Source organism: Balearica regulorum, chromosome 1, assembly GCF_011004875.1.
Source record: "Balearica regulorum gibbericeps isolate bBalReg1 chromosome 1, bBalReg1.pri, whole genome shotgun sequence".
Taxonomy (NCBI): domain Eukaryota; kingdom Metazoa; phylum Chordata; class Aves; order Gruiformes; family Gruidae; genus Balearica; species Balearica regulorum.
The window spans coordinates 146012487-146029445 of NC_046184.1; the positions used below are offsets into that span (position 1 = coordinate 146012487).

The 16959-nt window shown below is 38.3% G+C and overlaps 1 protein-coding gene across 6 annotated transcripts in view; it reads left to right on the forward strand.

Annotated features, from left to right (window-relative positions):
• UBE3A (ubiquitin protein ligase E3A) overlaps positions 1 to 16959 on the forward strand; it is a 55038-nt gene that overhangs the window by 36608 nt on the left and 1471 nt on the right. For all 6 annotated transcript variants that reach the window (XM_075737608.1, XM_075737624.1, XM_075737591.1 and 3 more), the window contains 6 exons: positions 7633 to 7777; positions 11435 to 11640; positions 14344 to 14508; positions 14912 to 15067; positions 15161 to 15234; positions 16736 to 16879. In XM_075737608.1, the coding sequence (XP_075593723.1) occupies positions 7633 to 7777; positions 11435 to 11640; positions 14344 to 14508; positions 14912 to 15067; positions 15161 to 15234; positions 16736 to 16879 (890 nt within the window). The remainder of the gene's footprint in view (positions 1 to 7632; positions 7778 to 11434; positions 11641 to 14343; positions 14509 to 14911; positions 15068 to 15160; positions 15235 to 16735; positions 16880 to 16959) is intronic.

Here is a 16959-nt window from a genome sequence, read left to right on the forward strand (position 1 = left end):
GGCTCTTAATAGTGAGAGTGACCAGCTTCTTTTTCAGTACTTTTTTCTTTGTCCTCTGGACTGTCTTGGATTATCTTCTGGTAGTAGGGTTTTTCAGATGGAGGTTGGAATTAAAACCTTTCAGTTGTGTACTTTTCTTGTGGACTTCTGAACTTCTAGATATAAAGTGTGTGGAGTGACTGCATGATAAGTAGAACTTCTCACTTCTCTAAGCGTTGTTGCAGTTTGGTGCAAATACTGATATGACTGAGAAAGGAGAAGACAGACCTGTTAGTACCTGAGAACTGCGAAAGCAGCCTGTTTCTGAATATGCTGGAAAGTAAAACTTAAAGCCATTTGTTCACACATTTTTGGAAGGCGGGTATTATACAGCATACAAACTACAAAGAATATTTCACAGTAAACTATTTTCCATAAATATGTCCTTTAATTTTAGGGCTCTTCCTGTATTTTTTTTGCTTAAAGCTGTTATTTTTCAGAAGCTCATTTTTTTCTGTGTTCTGTTATTAAAGCACAATAATGTTTGCAAAATTTTAAATTTAACCACAGCTTCAAAGCTGGTTGCTGAAGAGCCAGACAGGTATTTGGAGAGACTCTGAGGAAAGTACCTGGTTTTGCCTCTCAACCCAGCTGTTTGTTACTTCTAGTTAAGTTTGATGACTTTAACTGCTGCTGAAGGTCAATTGTGAGAGCCCTGAATGAGCTCCCACCTTGATTTTATTTTTTTTTTTTTCTGTGTACCTATGAGTTTCCAGATGGGTTAGCTGCTTCATGGGAATTGCTGATGTTATGACTTATCAGGGAAAACCTTTGTCTCCAGTACCAATAGGAAAAGTGAAATTTCAATGCAGAAATGGCTTCTGTCTGTAAACCCAATTTTATATTAGGCAAATGAGAAATATACTATTTTAAGATTAAAGCCTACTATGTACCAATCTTCTGATTTAAGAATACTGTTTGTAATTTCACTACCTATCAGACTTACAGTTGTATCCAGTTATGTTTTGCCACAGTAATGTAACAGGGTTTATTTCCTTGACTGTTTAGCTTTGGGATACATAAATACTGCAAAAAAAGGAGGGGCAGTACTATCTCTTTAGGCAAGGATGGAGAAGAGAGTAAGAGCTAGTTTTAGGGAGATGTTCATTTTAGTGTCAGTTCCCACAGAGAAGCAGCAGACCTTCCTCCTCATGCTGATCATGGGAAGGATAATCTCTAAATATGAGAAAAGTCATTCTTCCACATACTGCTTGTTATGGAAAGAAGTTGAAATCTTTGAGAACAAAAAAAAACATGGTTAGTGTTGCTTAGAAAGCTCATGGGCAACATCAAGTTGGTGTGACTGCTGTATCACAACAGGGCCACAGCAGTCACTGCTGTGCGTGCTCTTGGTTTGTTGGAAATTTAGGTAACTTTAATCAGATTAAGCACAAACATACTAATTTAAATTATGATGTGCTTGCAGCAGCCTTTGCACAGCCTAGCAGTCTACCAGTATGTGCCTGGGCAGTTGCAATGGATCCTCTTATGGCTGTTAATTTAAGCTGGCAGAACATGCCAAATTACGGTGATCTGACTGTCAAAGCTCAAAAGAGAGTAAGAATTTTAAACTGTTTATTCTGGGACAGATGATAAAGGAAAAAGATAAAACTGTTCTACATTCAAGTAGTCTGAGCTGAACTGCAGTGTTAGTCAATGAGACCAAGTGCAGCCCATGGCATTTCTCAAAAGTGGAAAATAGATTTTATTCAGTAAAATGGGGATGAATGAAGACTCACCATCGTGGCTGGAGGAGGGGAGCTGTATGTGCCACTTCAAACAGATGCAACAAGGTAGCTGTTGTGAGATGATATGAACCTAGAGAAAATTGTGTTGATAAATGTATGTAGGAGGTAGAGAAGTCACCTTTTAACTATTGATATGTTTTAACTGATGTTAAAAGTAGTATCTGTGCTTGAGGAAGAGATTCTAAGTATTCCTGAGGAAGTGTGAGGAGTTAGAAAGGAGTGCATGGAACAATACAATGTTTCTGTTTACTATGGTGTGCTTATGCCTCTCTCTTTCATTTGTTTCTTCTCATTTTAATATCAAAAAGGATGCAATAGAAATACATTTGGAGAGTTCAGAGTCTCTTCAGAGAGACTGGAAAGTCCTCGTAATGGTATTAAAGATGACTGAGAGAACATAAAAGATGGCATGGAGAAGTTGAATGGGAAATACTGGTTTTCTCAACTGGTAGCACCCAGTCATATTATCAGGAAGCAGGCTTAACATAACCAAAAGGACATATTTTTTTCCACACTGTGTACCTTAAAATTATGGATGTCTTTGCCTAGAACTTGTAGCTCTTCATGAAAGAAGGATCCATGAAAAGGTAATGGGCATTACAGGCATTTTGATGTGACCCACAGACAAACCTTGGGAAGTCTCTAAGCTGCAAGTCTGCTGGTAGCTGGAAAAGTATTGTAGGGAAAATGCTGATCTACACTGTCATCTTGCAGTTTCTTTAGCAGGTGCCTCATCTGTTTAAGAATTCCGTGTTGCTGTTACAGGTACTTCCTGTAAAAGGTTGGGAAGTGATTTTAGAAGTTTTCACAATTTGTTTTCACTTCCTAATTGGAATGAACTAGGCCCGGAAGAAAATCTTCAGTCTTATGTCATAATCCTTAAAGTAACTTGCTCTGATTGTAGTCAAAGCTGGCTACCGTTGATTCTGTAGCAGCACTGACAGCATCAAATCTAAGTGAAAGGTATGTTGTATGAGTTTGCATCAGTGATGGTTGCAGTTTTGGGTTTAGTATTGAACTTTGGAAGGGTCTCACTGAAAACTATCAGAAAGATCTTGCCAAGATAATACTCTTCAGTAGTGAAAGTGTATTCTTAGATCTGTTCAGTGGCAAAATGTTTCCAAACATGCTCAAATTACAGGTAAGTAATTATGATTACCAATATTTTTACCCTTGAATTCCATTTTTTACTTTTGGGATTTGAATGCTTACAGACTTGTTTGAATTGTAAGTAATTACATGCTCATGTGACTAGACCTGTCGTTACAGAACAATCAGTGCAGATTTTTTTTTTTACTATATATGGAATAACTAACTTCCTGCTAAAAGCATTTTCAGAAATGTTGATTAAAATGAGGATGAGATGATCTTATTCATATTTTCTTTATTGATGTTGGATATTTTTTAAGCAAATATAGTGGTCAGCCTTCATAATTTCTTCTTGCAAGTGGACTAAGTACTGCTTTTTCTCTGCTAATTAGTTGAGCTAATTAAGTTATCACCAAGCTGTTTTTCTCTTATCAATTCTTAATATTTAAACTTTTAGAATTCAGTATGTACGTCTTCTCACTTTTTGGACTTCATTAAAACAAATATGAGCACTGGTAAGTGATTTTTTTACTACTGTAGGGCTTTTTCTTTTATTGAGAATTTGAAGCAATACCTTTTAAATACCTTTTGAAGCAATAACTTGTTTAAAGTTGCTTATTAAGAGAATCACTCTGGCACACATAGAACTAAGCAAAAAATTTATTTACAGATTCGTTGTTCACTTTCTTTGCATGTATGAAACTTGCATCAGAAACTTATTTTGTATGGAAATTAACTCAATGAAACATGCTTTCTTTGTATTACGCGCTTATCGTGTACTTATTTTTACGTATGTTAGTTTGAAAGGCCACAGGGGGCGGGGTGGAGGGGAATGTTGGAATTGGTAAAGTGCTAGTCCCCTTAAGGAACCCTTACATTTGGCAGTTGGTAGCTCAGTTTGCATTCTTGGAAACAGTTAATACTCTTTTTTTGTGTCTAACAGGTTTAAGAGGTTAGCTGTACTCCTGCTGAGTCATGTTATGTGGATGTGGTAGTAGCAAAAGGAAGGTTATCTTTAAATCCCCTCTTCAGCCTTTTCATACCCCAACAGCTATTTCTTTCATCCCCTTCCTCTGAGTTTACTCACCCCACCCCCATGCCTCAGATTGTATCTGGATTTATTCCCAGGTAGCAGTAGTTTAAGGAGTGTGAGTGATGACACGTGCGTTCTGCAGGAGAAAGTGTGGTGGACTCCTTCAGCAGAGTCTGGCTAGTACTTGCTCACAAATTAGGAACTCACTTTGACAAATTTCACATTTAATGTAGATGACTGGCAGGCAGCAAGCTTCTGCTGCTTGTAAATGACTGTGCTAAATATATTGATGATCTAAAACTCTGAGGTGACAACTGAAGTCAGTAGGCAGATTCTCTGATAGTGTATTAGCAACAAAGTACTTCAGGAGCTTTGAGGTTCTTTTAGACTAAATCGGTGTTTGCGTGTGTTGAGTTGAAAAATCTCGAGCGCTAGTGTGCCTTGGGTATGTGCAGAATGCGTGATTATGTATGTCAGCTTTGCTGGCAAGCATATGCCTGAATCGTAAAGTACAGCTTGAAAGGATGCTTCTTAGTCACTTTTCAAGTATTACTTTGCATGCCATTTTGCAGAAAAGGTAGTGACTGACTTATGTCATGATGTGTCACTGGTTCTTTCAAACTTGAATTAGTTGTGTTCATGTAATTTTTGCCTTCTAGCATGGAAAGTATTCCTGCCACTGCCTTACAGAGAACTTTTGAGAACTTTTATGTTCCATTGCTAGAACTTGAGGGATTTTTTTGATTGTTTTTTTTAACTGAATAGAAATTAGTTCAGTTGCTATCAGTTTTAAGAAGGTAACCAAATTGATGTTACTCTAAGCTTTTAAATGTTGTCATATTTCTCTCATTCAATGGAAGATATCTTTCAGGAAACAACAATGTTGTTCTGTAAGCAAAGTAAATCATACAATCTGTTATTCTGTGGTACAATGTCATGTTTTAGCCAACAAAATACAGATATTCTTTATGTTGTCTCAGCTTTCAGCTTTTCAATTTGTAGATAATCAATTTTTGATGCTGCTTCAGAAATGCTACACACATGCTTTCTGGGAAGTCTCTCGAAAATGTAATGACAACTTCGTCTGCTTGGCCAGTGAAACCATCATGACAGAGACCATATTAGCTTCTAAAACTTAGGAATACACACACGTAGGTCGGATTTATCCAGCAGCATCTCTGTTGATGTGACTGAGGCAATTCTGATTATTAAAAAAAAAAAAAAAGCAGCAGCAAACAACTTTAAACTGAAGGTCATACTTCACTGCTGCAGTTTTGCTAAAATTTGGTGCCTTTACTGTCATGGCTAATTCTGTGTTTTTCCACCGAGTTCCAGTTTTCTTGTGAAGCATCAATGTTAAGAGACACAAATGTTCAAAGGAGCAACTAAGTCCACAACCTTCAGTTGAGCAGCTTAGCAACATTGTCCTGGTTTATAGAATCTACTTCAAGGAACATTAGGCTTTGACTCAAAATCCTGGCTTCTTGGTAATCCTTGATCTGACTCCCTCGCAGACATCCAGCGCACTGTTCCAATCTGCCCAGCTGGTGTGGCTCAAGTAGGAGTGTTTCCTTCCCCTTTTTTAATACTGCTTTTCTTTTACATCACTCACTGCAGCTTAGTTCTCAGCCAAAAAATCATTTTGAAATATTTTTTTTAATTGCTTTAAATGTATAAACATGAACATGCTCCTTAGTATAACCATATTTCAGTGACACAAGGGAGCCTTTACAAACTATGACAAAGGGTTGCTGTCCCAAAAGAAATGCAGAGGCAATACTTTTTCAGAACCCATCAAAATTCGTAAAACTTGCAAAATAGTGAAGTGCTGGTGGTAAATACTGCAAAGCCAATGAAGTCATGACTGGGGAGAAAAAAACAAAGCATTATTAGTGCCAGTTGTGAGTGGAAGGGATTCAAAGAACTTCTGTCTGTCCAGCTTGAATGTATAACCTGTACTACGGTTTTAAAATAAATGCTACTTGTCTGTCTTTAAAAAGTCTCGGTTGTATTTGGAACATGTCTTAAGTTCCGTTGTCCTCCTGTTCAGGAACAAAATTTTTTTACACATCTGTAAGATGCATAATTTTAAGATTGACATGAAAGGCATGATGCAAAACTACACTGTTGTGGAAGGCACATGATGAGAATACCAAGGTGGGGGAAGTGCAACATGTTATTGCTGCAGAAGTATTGTTGATAAAATAACAGTGAATTTCAAAGATTAAATGTTACTTGGTCTCCTTAGGTGCAAAAATAGTTCATTGCAAATGATATGCAATAGAATACCAAATACTTTAGGTACTTGCTCTCGTTAATGGGTCTTCGTGGCTTGCCTCCCAATTTTGTAACTCAGCTTTATGTGCTATGGAGTTACACTCTTCCTGGTACTAGTTTTCAGTCCCAGTTACTGCAATTCTTTCCCCATGTGATCCTTTTGCATGAGGAGCTTCAAAGTCTTCAAATAACCACCTGGCTACCCATGCTGTGCTGCTTGCAGCATGGCTGGCTGACTTGGCGGTTACTGGGAGATGTATCTTACGGGTGGTGTCATTTTGAGTTGATGGTGTCGTTATTGCTGCCTTTATCCTCTGTGTTCTGTTCCTGTTTTCCTTTACACTTCTGTAGTAAAATTACAATATGTTGGCGTGTGTGTGGATAAGGTAGGGTAGTGAAATAAAAAGCAATGGTTCAGCATGTTAAGGACCCCTGCTGGTGAGTACAGTTTGTGCTAGCGCAGATTAGAGGCGAATCTCGCCAGTAATACGGTTTTGGCAGAGGAATGTACAGGTCCATCTGTGCCTTACTTTAATGCTGTTGAGTTTTCTTTCCCACGTAGGTATGTTTAATGTAATCATGCTGCACAGGTTTAACCAATATGTTTATGCTTTTAAGCAACATGTTTCTTATCAGCTGGAAAATATTCTTGCATAACTTTTGATTTACTGAAAGGATACACTTTTGTTGGCTTTTATATAGACATGAAACCCTTTTCTATGAAATGTCACAGCTGTTTGACCTCGACTGAATTTTCACTTTCATGGAAGCAATGTGGTAGATCTGTTTAAAGGCACTGAAGAAGTAAGAGCAAGAGATTTCTGAGACTTCTTCATTAGGGTCAAGAGGAAAAGGGATCAATTTGACTGTAATGTTAATCTTTTTATTTCTGTTGGGGGGGGTGTTTGGGGTCTGTTTTGTTGTTTTTTCCCCAGCTCTTTGGTGAGATGCAACTACTAGTCAAAGGCTTGTATTCTGTGTTCACTGTAACTTCTCAAATGAAGTTTCTGAAAACATGTCTGTGTAATCCTTTCACAAAACCATTCATTGTCAAACACACAGATTAGATTGCAGACTCTTTTCATTCTCAGATGAATTTAATTATCCTAGTAATACGTCTTGTTTTCATACTGTTTTCTGTGAATTTTGTGCAACACAATGCTAACATATAAAATAAGCACTTAAAAGAATAGAAATGGAGGTGACTAACAGACTTAATTGGCTAACAGATCAGATCTGTGGTAAGTTTCTTGCTGCGTTAATCCCCAAATGCTAGTGTGTGCTTAGTGATTTAGTGTTACTATTGTTTTTTGACATTTTACTGTTGTGATTTATACTTGCTTTCTTAGGTTTGGAGGGTAGTTTTGACTTCATTATTTGACACTCAATTGCCTATTCTAGTAAACAGATTTACTAATGAAATATTTCTATCTGTTCACTCAATAGCTAGAGATGATTGCCATGGAAAATCCTGCAGACTTGAAGAAGCAATTGTATGTTGAATTTGAAGGAGAGCAAGGGGTAGATGAAGGAGGTGTTTCCAAAGAATTTTTTCAACTGGTTGTGGAAGAAATCTTCAATCCAGATATTGGTATGTGTTCTAATAATTTACTAATTGATCAGACTTTTCCCACAAAAGGTTGGACCAGATGATCTTTCAAGGTCCCTTCCAATGTGGGCTGCGCTGTGTTTATGCAGTGCGTTTCTACATCTGCTGCTGCTTCTCTCTGAAGCTCTTCAAGTTCCTTGGTGATCATGAGACTACTTCACCCATTCAGGCTCACTATGTCATTCATCAGTCATCCTCCTAAGGAGCAATGATGAAAGAACTAGCAGTGTATAGTTAGTGAAAGGTAGCGTTGGTTGTTTAGATGTAAATCAGTAGCACAGGGTTTCTTTCCAGGGTTCCTTTGTTCTCTCACCTTTCTCCTCATTTTGCTTTGTGATTAGCTTCTAGAATTAGTAATCAAACCAAAGAGGAAGAGCTTCTGCAATAAAACCAGAGTAGGACTATGGTGAGTCTTTGAGTTATTTCCTCCCCTTCCTCCAGCTTAAAAAAATCTGATAGCCTCAGATCTTCTAATGATTCATCTAAAAGGGGTACAGATCCAAAGTGTGGCGGTAATGTCAAATTTGCTTGTAGTTACTTAAGAACTAGGAGTAAGTTTTATATTTGTGTTTCTAGGTTACATTTCCATCTTGCTGTTTTTACCCTTGTTCCCTGCACCAGTCTTCTATACTTCTGTCTTTATACATGCAAGGACTTGCTGCTTTTAGTATGCAGCTTGTCTGCTGCTCTGAAAAGATTAAAATGTTTTAAAATGTTATGAATACTTTATGTTAGAATAGAAATGAGACCTACCAGGTTCCTATACTAATTTCATAGTTATGTGAAATATGATGTTAAATTGTAGTTCCTGTAATGGAACAGCTCAACAGCTTATGGCCATTAGTTAATTTGGGTTCATTGAACTGTTTTAAAAAAGTCATCGTTCTTTGTTTTGTAGCTTAGAAAATTGATGAAGAAACACAGAAATTCATTTTGACTGGGTTAAAGAGGAAGTCCTCAGAATCAGTAACAGAATCTGAACCTTTGCACCTACCCTTCACTGTACACAAGCCAGTTCTTGTTACGAGTCATTACAGATCCATAGACAAGTCTTACTCTGACAACTGCTGTGAACTTGGAGAGATTTGGAATCTGAGTTAGCAAGGTTACTTGGAGTAAATTAGAGTATGGCAAAATAAGGAAGTCGTAGTACTTTGATGTTGTATTTCCAATGTGAAATACATTTTTGTCCTGAGTTTGTCTGAACAGAAGTTGTATGGAGTGGCTGTATGGAAATATTCCTATTTAGTAATTGAAGTCTGATTCAGCTAATATCCAGTCAGTGTACATACACTCCCTGGGTGTAAAGATTGGTAAAAGATTAGATATGCATGCATGTTTTAAATTTTACTTCTGTATTCAAAAGACAAAACAGTATGTATGCTTTTTCTATTCCTATCAACTTTGGGGAAAAAAGGCACTTAGTGGCTTTTGGCATAAATGTGTAAAAGCAGAGAATGTAGCTTGCTTTCACAGTTGTCTTTTCTTTTGCACCTACTAATATGCACTGCAGTATAAAAGTTTACATATATACCAAGTGTGACTTTTGTTGATTTGAAAACACTTTATTTACTGGTGAAAATGAAGGAAATCCTTTAAATGGAATTTAAAATGTCTGTCCTCTGATAAGTATGTGTGGAGTGACATTTATTGCTGTTATAGTTTCTTTGCCATTACATTTCAAGTGTTTTCATATTAAACTACATTACAGTTTTACTCAAAGGAGACAATAACTCAGACAAAATATTAGATTTATGACCAACAGTCACCATGGTAAAAGGGAAGAAGGAATAACTTCATATAATATTCCTAGCAACACTATACAATTGTTTTCCCCTTATTGGAGCTTCCAGTTTCTTCTGGTGTTTAATTATGATTTTAATGTACTGTAGTCTTCATTTTGTTCAGTGAATAAAACATTGCATTTAACATTAAAGTGTTTCCAGATGTGGATCTGGGTAAACTGTTAGTCCTTCATTATTAGACATTTGCTGGAGTTGTTTGTTTTGACTGTTTAACTCTTCCCTCACCTTCCCTAAAGTGCTTTTGTTGTGCCAGTAATCCAGAAGTTACTTCAATTCAGAAAATGGAATGCAGGCTTCTATTTAATGTTTCTGCTATATATGATTTTGTTGCTTATCTATTTCTGACTTCCTGTTGCCTTACCTAACGTGTTCGTCTGTTATTTGTGTGCTCCCCTGATAGCTGAGCCTGTTCTCGTACCTTACTGAGATAAATAATCTTCAATTTTGGGGAACAGCCAGTCTCTGAATGAGATTCTTTACATTGAATGACAGTTCAGGCTTTATCTCTTGGCTGAAGGTGACATCTTATTTTCAGTCTTAGGAGTTATTTTGTGGCTCTGTTCATGTGACTTTGTAATCAATTTGTACATCTCCGTAGGTTGTAAATAAGCATATCTTTTAAGAGCTGACAAGATAAATCCTTGTGGCAAATGTAGTTCATGTTCTTGACCACATGTGTCTAACTTCTGGTGTGTGAGGAGGAAGAAGCCTGGATGCTTTTTCTTAGGTTCTGCCTGGAAATCATGAGACTTAGCTGTACAAGCAACAGGTCACTGGGACTATACTTGTCTCTCCCTTCCCTTAAGTCTATGGGTTTTGCATTTATCTTGCTTCAGCTAAGCAATGTATTTTACCTTGGGACACATTTAAGTAGTTTATAGCCTGCGCACAAGCTCTGGTTTCATAAACAAAAGCTAATCGAGTGGCTTGCTACAGCCAAAAGAGTCAGGGACTCATTGCCCTTCTCCTGTCTGTACAGTTCTATCCGCTTCCTCCAGTTCCTGGTATGTGCCAGTTCAGCCGTTTGTTGAAGCCTTCTGCGAAGGTGTCAGCTTGTGAACTTGGCAGGAAACTGGTCACCTGAAATAGCTGAATCAGATGAAGGGATAGGGGAACAAAGCAAAACCTCACCCTTTCAGCAGTGACAAGCTATTAAATTTGCAACCCTTCCTGTGAAACAACAGTCCCACATTACATTTTCCCCTCAAGTTAGGGTGTATGCGATAGCTGCTGCAACTCAGTGGACCTCATTGAGTACCTTTAAACAAACAAACAAAATCTATTAAACATCTAAAGTCATACATGACGGTTAATCCCTGCTCCATTATCATCATTTCCAATTCAGTAATAGGGCTGCATCTAGTCCTGTTCCTTTGCTGAACCTGGCCTGGAAAAGCCTTTGAGGAAAGGCTATTGCTTTATAGTACTTTGAGTCCTTCAGGATTATTTCATCCACGTGGTTTTTGATTGTGGGTTGGTGTTTTTTTCTTGTACTGTTGTATTTATCAAAGTTACCATCTGTGTTGACAATGTGATGCTGCTTCCTCAGTACTGGAAGGGGATGAAATGTTGTCTCTGTACAGCTTCAGTGGGCATTGCAGGGTGTTGTAGCGCAGGTCTCCTGCATGCACTTTAGTGGTAATGTGAGTAACAGTGTTTTGAGCAGCTCCAATTCCCCTAAGGTAAGTAGCTTCTCTTTGCTCTTAAATTCACTGTAATGTTAAGTTAAACATGTTTTAGAGGCATTCTAATGCAAAAGGATTTATAGTGGTATGTTTTGCATGTCATTTTTACTGAAATGTAACCGTAATTGTTCAACATCATTTTTTTACAGGGATGTTCACATACGATGAATCTACAAAACTGTTTTGGTTTAATCCGTCCTCTTTTGAAACTGAGGGTCAGTTTACACTGATTGGCATAGTACTGGGTCTGGCTATTTACAATAACTGTATACTGGATGTACATTTTCCCATGGTTGTCTACAGGAAGCTAATGGGCAAAAAAGGAACTTTCCGTGATCTGGCAGACTCTCATCCTGTAAGTTCATTATGTTCTTTGAGTTTATTAATGCATTTTCCATGCAATAACTTAATCTAGATTTAAATTAAACACAAGATCGCTGTCAGAAGTGGAAGTGAAATAACCAGTGACTTGTGTGAAGAGTCTGTTTTTGTTAAGGTAAATTCATAAGTAATAAAACCTCTTACTACATCTGGTTTGGAGGAGGCAGAATTGTCAAGTCAACAAATAAGGCTGGGTGTCATTAAACCTTTGTTCTTTTTTTTTTTTTTTACATATTGCCTAAATTGCCTAATATCACTAAGCATGAACTGTTATTAATAGTATCTTCCCAAAGAGACATCTAAAATTAGGCTGTTTGTATTTATTTGTAGAAGTAGATTTCTACCAAAAAAAGAAAAAAAGGGAAAGTAACAGTAGGTGTGATGCTCGTATTGGCTTTTGTCTAAAGCAAAAGACAGGTGAGGCAGTTGATGAATATTCCTACAGTTTAAGAGCAGCGATCAGCATCCATCTTCCCCCTCCCCAGCCAGGGCCTATACGAAAACACTACACCGTGCACGTGCTTTAGCAGATGTAGCACAGAAGCATGTATGCAGGATGTGTTGGCCCTGCTCCGTCTTCAAAGATCACCAGTAGCTTTCCCTCATGCTAGCTAATCTGAGTTATTAGTATGCTTCATTTCATTTCAAATGGTGGGACATTTCCCTTTTCATAAGCAGTTATGCAAAATCTTCAGCTAATCACAGAAAGACGAGTAACATGATACTGTTTAAAAAGAACTTGCCTTTTATTTTTATTAATCAGAAAATGAGGCATCTGTAACCAAAAGATGGGTTATCCAGCCTGCTTCAAATGACTATGTATGTATAACAGCATGCCATCTTTGCCCAGATTCTCTGTAAAATTATGTTGAGAAATACACAGTGCTCCCAGTTTCCTGTAATTTTTATAATAAACTCACAATTTCTGTGACAGAAAAAGTGGCTTTATTTCTGTGGAACAAGGTGGTCAGGGCATTTCTTAATTTTCTTTCCACTACTCGTGTTTCTCCTCGGACACCTACACTGACTTCATTTAAAATCATCCTTTTAAAACTCTTTGCATTCTAATATGACTTAAACACTCAGAGCTTCTCAAACCAAAAGTGAAAATCAGAGTAGTCAAGCCACCCAGTGCTATAGAGCATGAAGGATAGGGTGTTCACCAGCCCTCACCACCAGTGGTTCCAAGTCCATCAGTTTCAATGCAAGGTATTTTTAAAGGTGTTGTGGAAGGATCAAAAGGATACAGGCTTACATGTAAACTTTAAAACATTGAGGGGAAACCTATTATTTTGACCTCACTATAAAATATAGTTGCCCTCAGCTGTTGCTTTTACCTTCATTTTGCTTTGAGTCCTACACCTCTGTTTCAGCCAAAGAATTGTTCCTTTTGTGCATAGCCTTTGGTTTCCAAGAGAGTCTTGGGCCTTTTCCTTAGGCATAGCAGGGGAGGAAGGCTGGTTGCTCCTTTGAGTAGACTTGTGATTGTTTTTTTTATTATTGATTTTTTTGTGCATAGATGTTTTCTTACTTTAATGACTGCCAGTCGTGGTTTTACCCCAGCCGGCAGCTGAGCACCACGCAGCTGCTCGTTCACTCCCCCCCATCGGGATGGGGGGGAGAATTGCAAAAGTTAAAGTGAGAGAACTCGTGGGTTGAGATAAAGACAGTTTAATAGGGAAAGCAAAAGCTGCGCGCACAAGCAAAGCAAAACAAGGAATTCATTCACCACTTCCCATGGGCAGGCAGGGGTTCAGCCATCTCCAGGACAGCAGGGCTCCGTCACGCGTAACGGTTACTTGGGAAGACAAACGCCATCGCTCCGAACGCCACCACCCCCCCTCCCCCTTCCCCCAAGCTCCTTATAAACTGAGCATGACACCATATGGTATGGAATATCCCCTTGGTCAGTTTGGGTCACCTGTCCTGTCTGTGTCTCCTCCCAACTCCTTGTGCACCCCCAGCCATCCCGCTGGCAGGGCAGTGCGAGAAGTAGAACAGGCCTTGGCCCCGTGTAAACACTGCTCAACAATAAGTCCATAGAACAAAAACATCCCTATATTATCCACGCTGTTTCCAGCACAAATCCAAAACATATCCCCACACTAGCTACTATGAAGAAAATCAATCCTCTCAGCTGAAACCAGGACACTGCCCCATCCATGTTACTTCAAGATTACTTCCTAGTTTGTTAGGGTTTTAAATTAAGATGTGGGAGATAAAAGCCTGCTACCTGATTTTTACCTGATATAAAATACAGTGCTTTCTTTTGATTTTAACATATACATGTTCTACTTACTAGTGTAGCATGTTCTGGATGCCAAAAGTAAATACAGTTTCAAAAGAGTTAAAGGAGGAAGAGTCAAAGGAATCAACGGCTCTTAAGCTGCAGGTCTGACCATTGCATTTAGGAAGATTCCTGGGTACTGACAGGCTCTTTTAAGGGAGTTACCGCTTATTGCCATGTTTCTTTTTTGTCTTTCCTTGATATCTGCTGTAGGTTGTTTGTACGAACACTGACCTTAATACACCTCTGTTTGGACTGCTATGGGAGATCTTAGGTGACTTGTGTCATAGAATATAACAACCCTTTTTGAGGCAGATGATTTTGTGTCTTCTGGTATTACTTGGTGAAATCTGTTGAAACTTATGACAGACATGTATTTCTTACTGTTAGGTTCTTTACCAGAGTTTGAGAGACTTACTAGAGTATGAAGGAAGTGTGGAAGACGATATGATGATAACGTTTCAAATATCTCATACGGATCTCTTTGGCAATCCAATGATGCATGATTTAAAGGAAAACGGTGATAAAATTCCTATTACGAATGAAAATAGAAAGGTACACTCAAATAATTTTTTTAAATTTACTTTGCAATTTTTAGATACTCGATGCAGGATTACATAGGACTCTATAAAGGTTTGGCCTCACTTATTTAAGTTTAAAAGCCTTTTAAAATTTCTGTAGCACAGTGCAGTTGTAAGCAGAAAGCGGGCAGGGGGGCGGGCAGTGGTTGTTTTAAAGAAAGGATTGATACGTGCATACATAGCTTCTGGGTGTGGTGTTTGACCTGAGAAATATTTGACACTTGCTCTTTACTGTTGCTCAGTAGAAGCTGAATCCAGATAGTCTGGGTAGAATTATAGAACTAAATGTATTTTGGGGTCTTGCATTATTGGGAGCTACTTCAGGTGGAGTGTATGCCCAAGCACTAAGGGGATTTTTTGGGATTGTTTCCTTACAGGAATTTGTCAATCTGTATGCTGACTATATACTCAATAAATCGGTAGAGAAGCAGTTCAAGGCCTTTCGGAGAGGATTCCACATGGTGACCAATGAATCTCCTTTGAAATATTTATTTAGACCAGAGGAAATCGAATTACTTATTTGTGGAAGTAGGGTAAGAATCCTGAATGTACACCAGAAAAAGTGGAGGTTTTTGATTCTGAGTGTATAATTGGTAGTCATTTTTAAAAATGTCATCTTCTTACAGAATTTAGATTTTCAAGCACTAGAAGAAACTACAGAATATGATGGTGGCTATACAAGAGACTCTCTTATTATTAGGTAATTTTTTCTAATTTCTGAAAGGTTAAAAGCACATTACATGCCTGTTTCTTCATAACGAATTTAATACTGTAAGATTTAGTATTTTTGTAGTATTGGAGATGCAAGTGTCTTATGTATAATTTCACTTTACTCAAGTATTGTCATTAGAAAAGAGCAGATAGTATACGCATAGTCTTTAGCTTCCAGTGAACTTTAGTAAAGCTTAAAAGCCGTTTTTCCCTGAGTTTTTTTTGTCTCTCTTACGCCATTGGCTTGGTTTAGCCCCAGCCGGCACCTCACTTACTCTCCCCTGGTGGGTTCGAGGAGAGAATCGGAAGAGCGAAAGTGAGAACTTGTGGGTTGAGATAAAGACAGTGTAATGGGTAAAGCAAAAGCTGTGCATGCAAACAGAGCAAGACAAGGAATTCACTCACCACTTCCCATGGGCAGGCAGGTGCTCGGCCATCTCCAGGAAAGCAGGGCTCCATCACGCGTAACGGTGACTTGGGAAGACAAACACCATCACTCTAAATGTGTGTGTCCCCACTTCCTTCCTCTTCCCCCAGCCCTTTATATACTAAGCATGACATCATATGGTATGGGATATCCCTTTGGCCAGTCTGGGTCAGGTGTCCCAGCTGTGTGCCCTCTTCTTATGTCCCAACTCCTTGTGCACCCCCAGCCCACTCGCTGGTGGGGTGGTGTGAGAAGCAGCAAAGGCCTTGGCTCTGTGTGAGCACTGCTCAGCAGTAACGAAAACATCCCTGTGTTAGCAACGCTGTTTTCAGCCCAAATCCAAACCAGAGCCCCGTACCAGCTACTGTGAAGAAAATTAACTCTGTCCCAGCCAAAACCAGCACAACCATTTAGTTAAATAATCCCCAGTATAAACAGGGCTCAAATAAATTACCACTCCTCTGCTGTTTAAAAAAAAATAAAAAATCACAAATGCTGAATTGTTTCAATAGCTTGCGTGTGTAGAACTTTATTCTCTAATTAGAAATCAGGTAAATTCAATGGGTTTTTTATGTCTTTACTTTCTTGTCCCCTTTGACTAGAGAACTCTGAAGACTATGGTCAGTGAAGTGTGCATCTTTGGTCCTCTGACTTTGCCAACTACTTAACTAGTTCCTGCTAGGATAGAAAAACCTTTGTCAGCAGCTGCATCGGTTTACTGTGGTGCTAAAGAAGGTGGTAGATAGGGACTGTGTAGTGGAACCAGTATTAATTCCTTAGGAAGTAGGAATCATAAAATAAAGGAGGAACACTTGCCCATCTTTATCAGCCAAATTAACATTTAGAAACAGTTAAACTGCAGTGTCTTGGTAATATTTCTGATTTCAACTTCTGTCGATTAGTAAATACATTACTGTTAGTTTTGGTTTATGAATGCAACTTGTAAACAGATGTTAAGATTTATTAGAATTACTAAATCTTCAAAGTTCAATTACTTCTGAAAGTCTCATTTATACCAAAGAATGTTTTCAGTTTACTTACTTTTTGATTTCTTCCTTGATAGGGAATTCTGGGAAATAGTCCATTCATTTACGGATGAACAGAAAAGACTATTCTTACAGTTTACAACAGGCACAGACAGAGCCCCTGTGGGAGGACTTGGAAAGTTAAAGATGATCATAGCCAAAAATGGCCCAGATACAGAGAGGTAAAAAAAAAAAAAAAAAAAAATCGTCTACACTTTGCTTCTTTGCTTATAAATGGAAGCAAGTTCTGTGCTTTTCATTA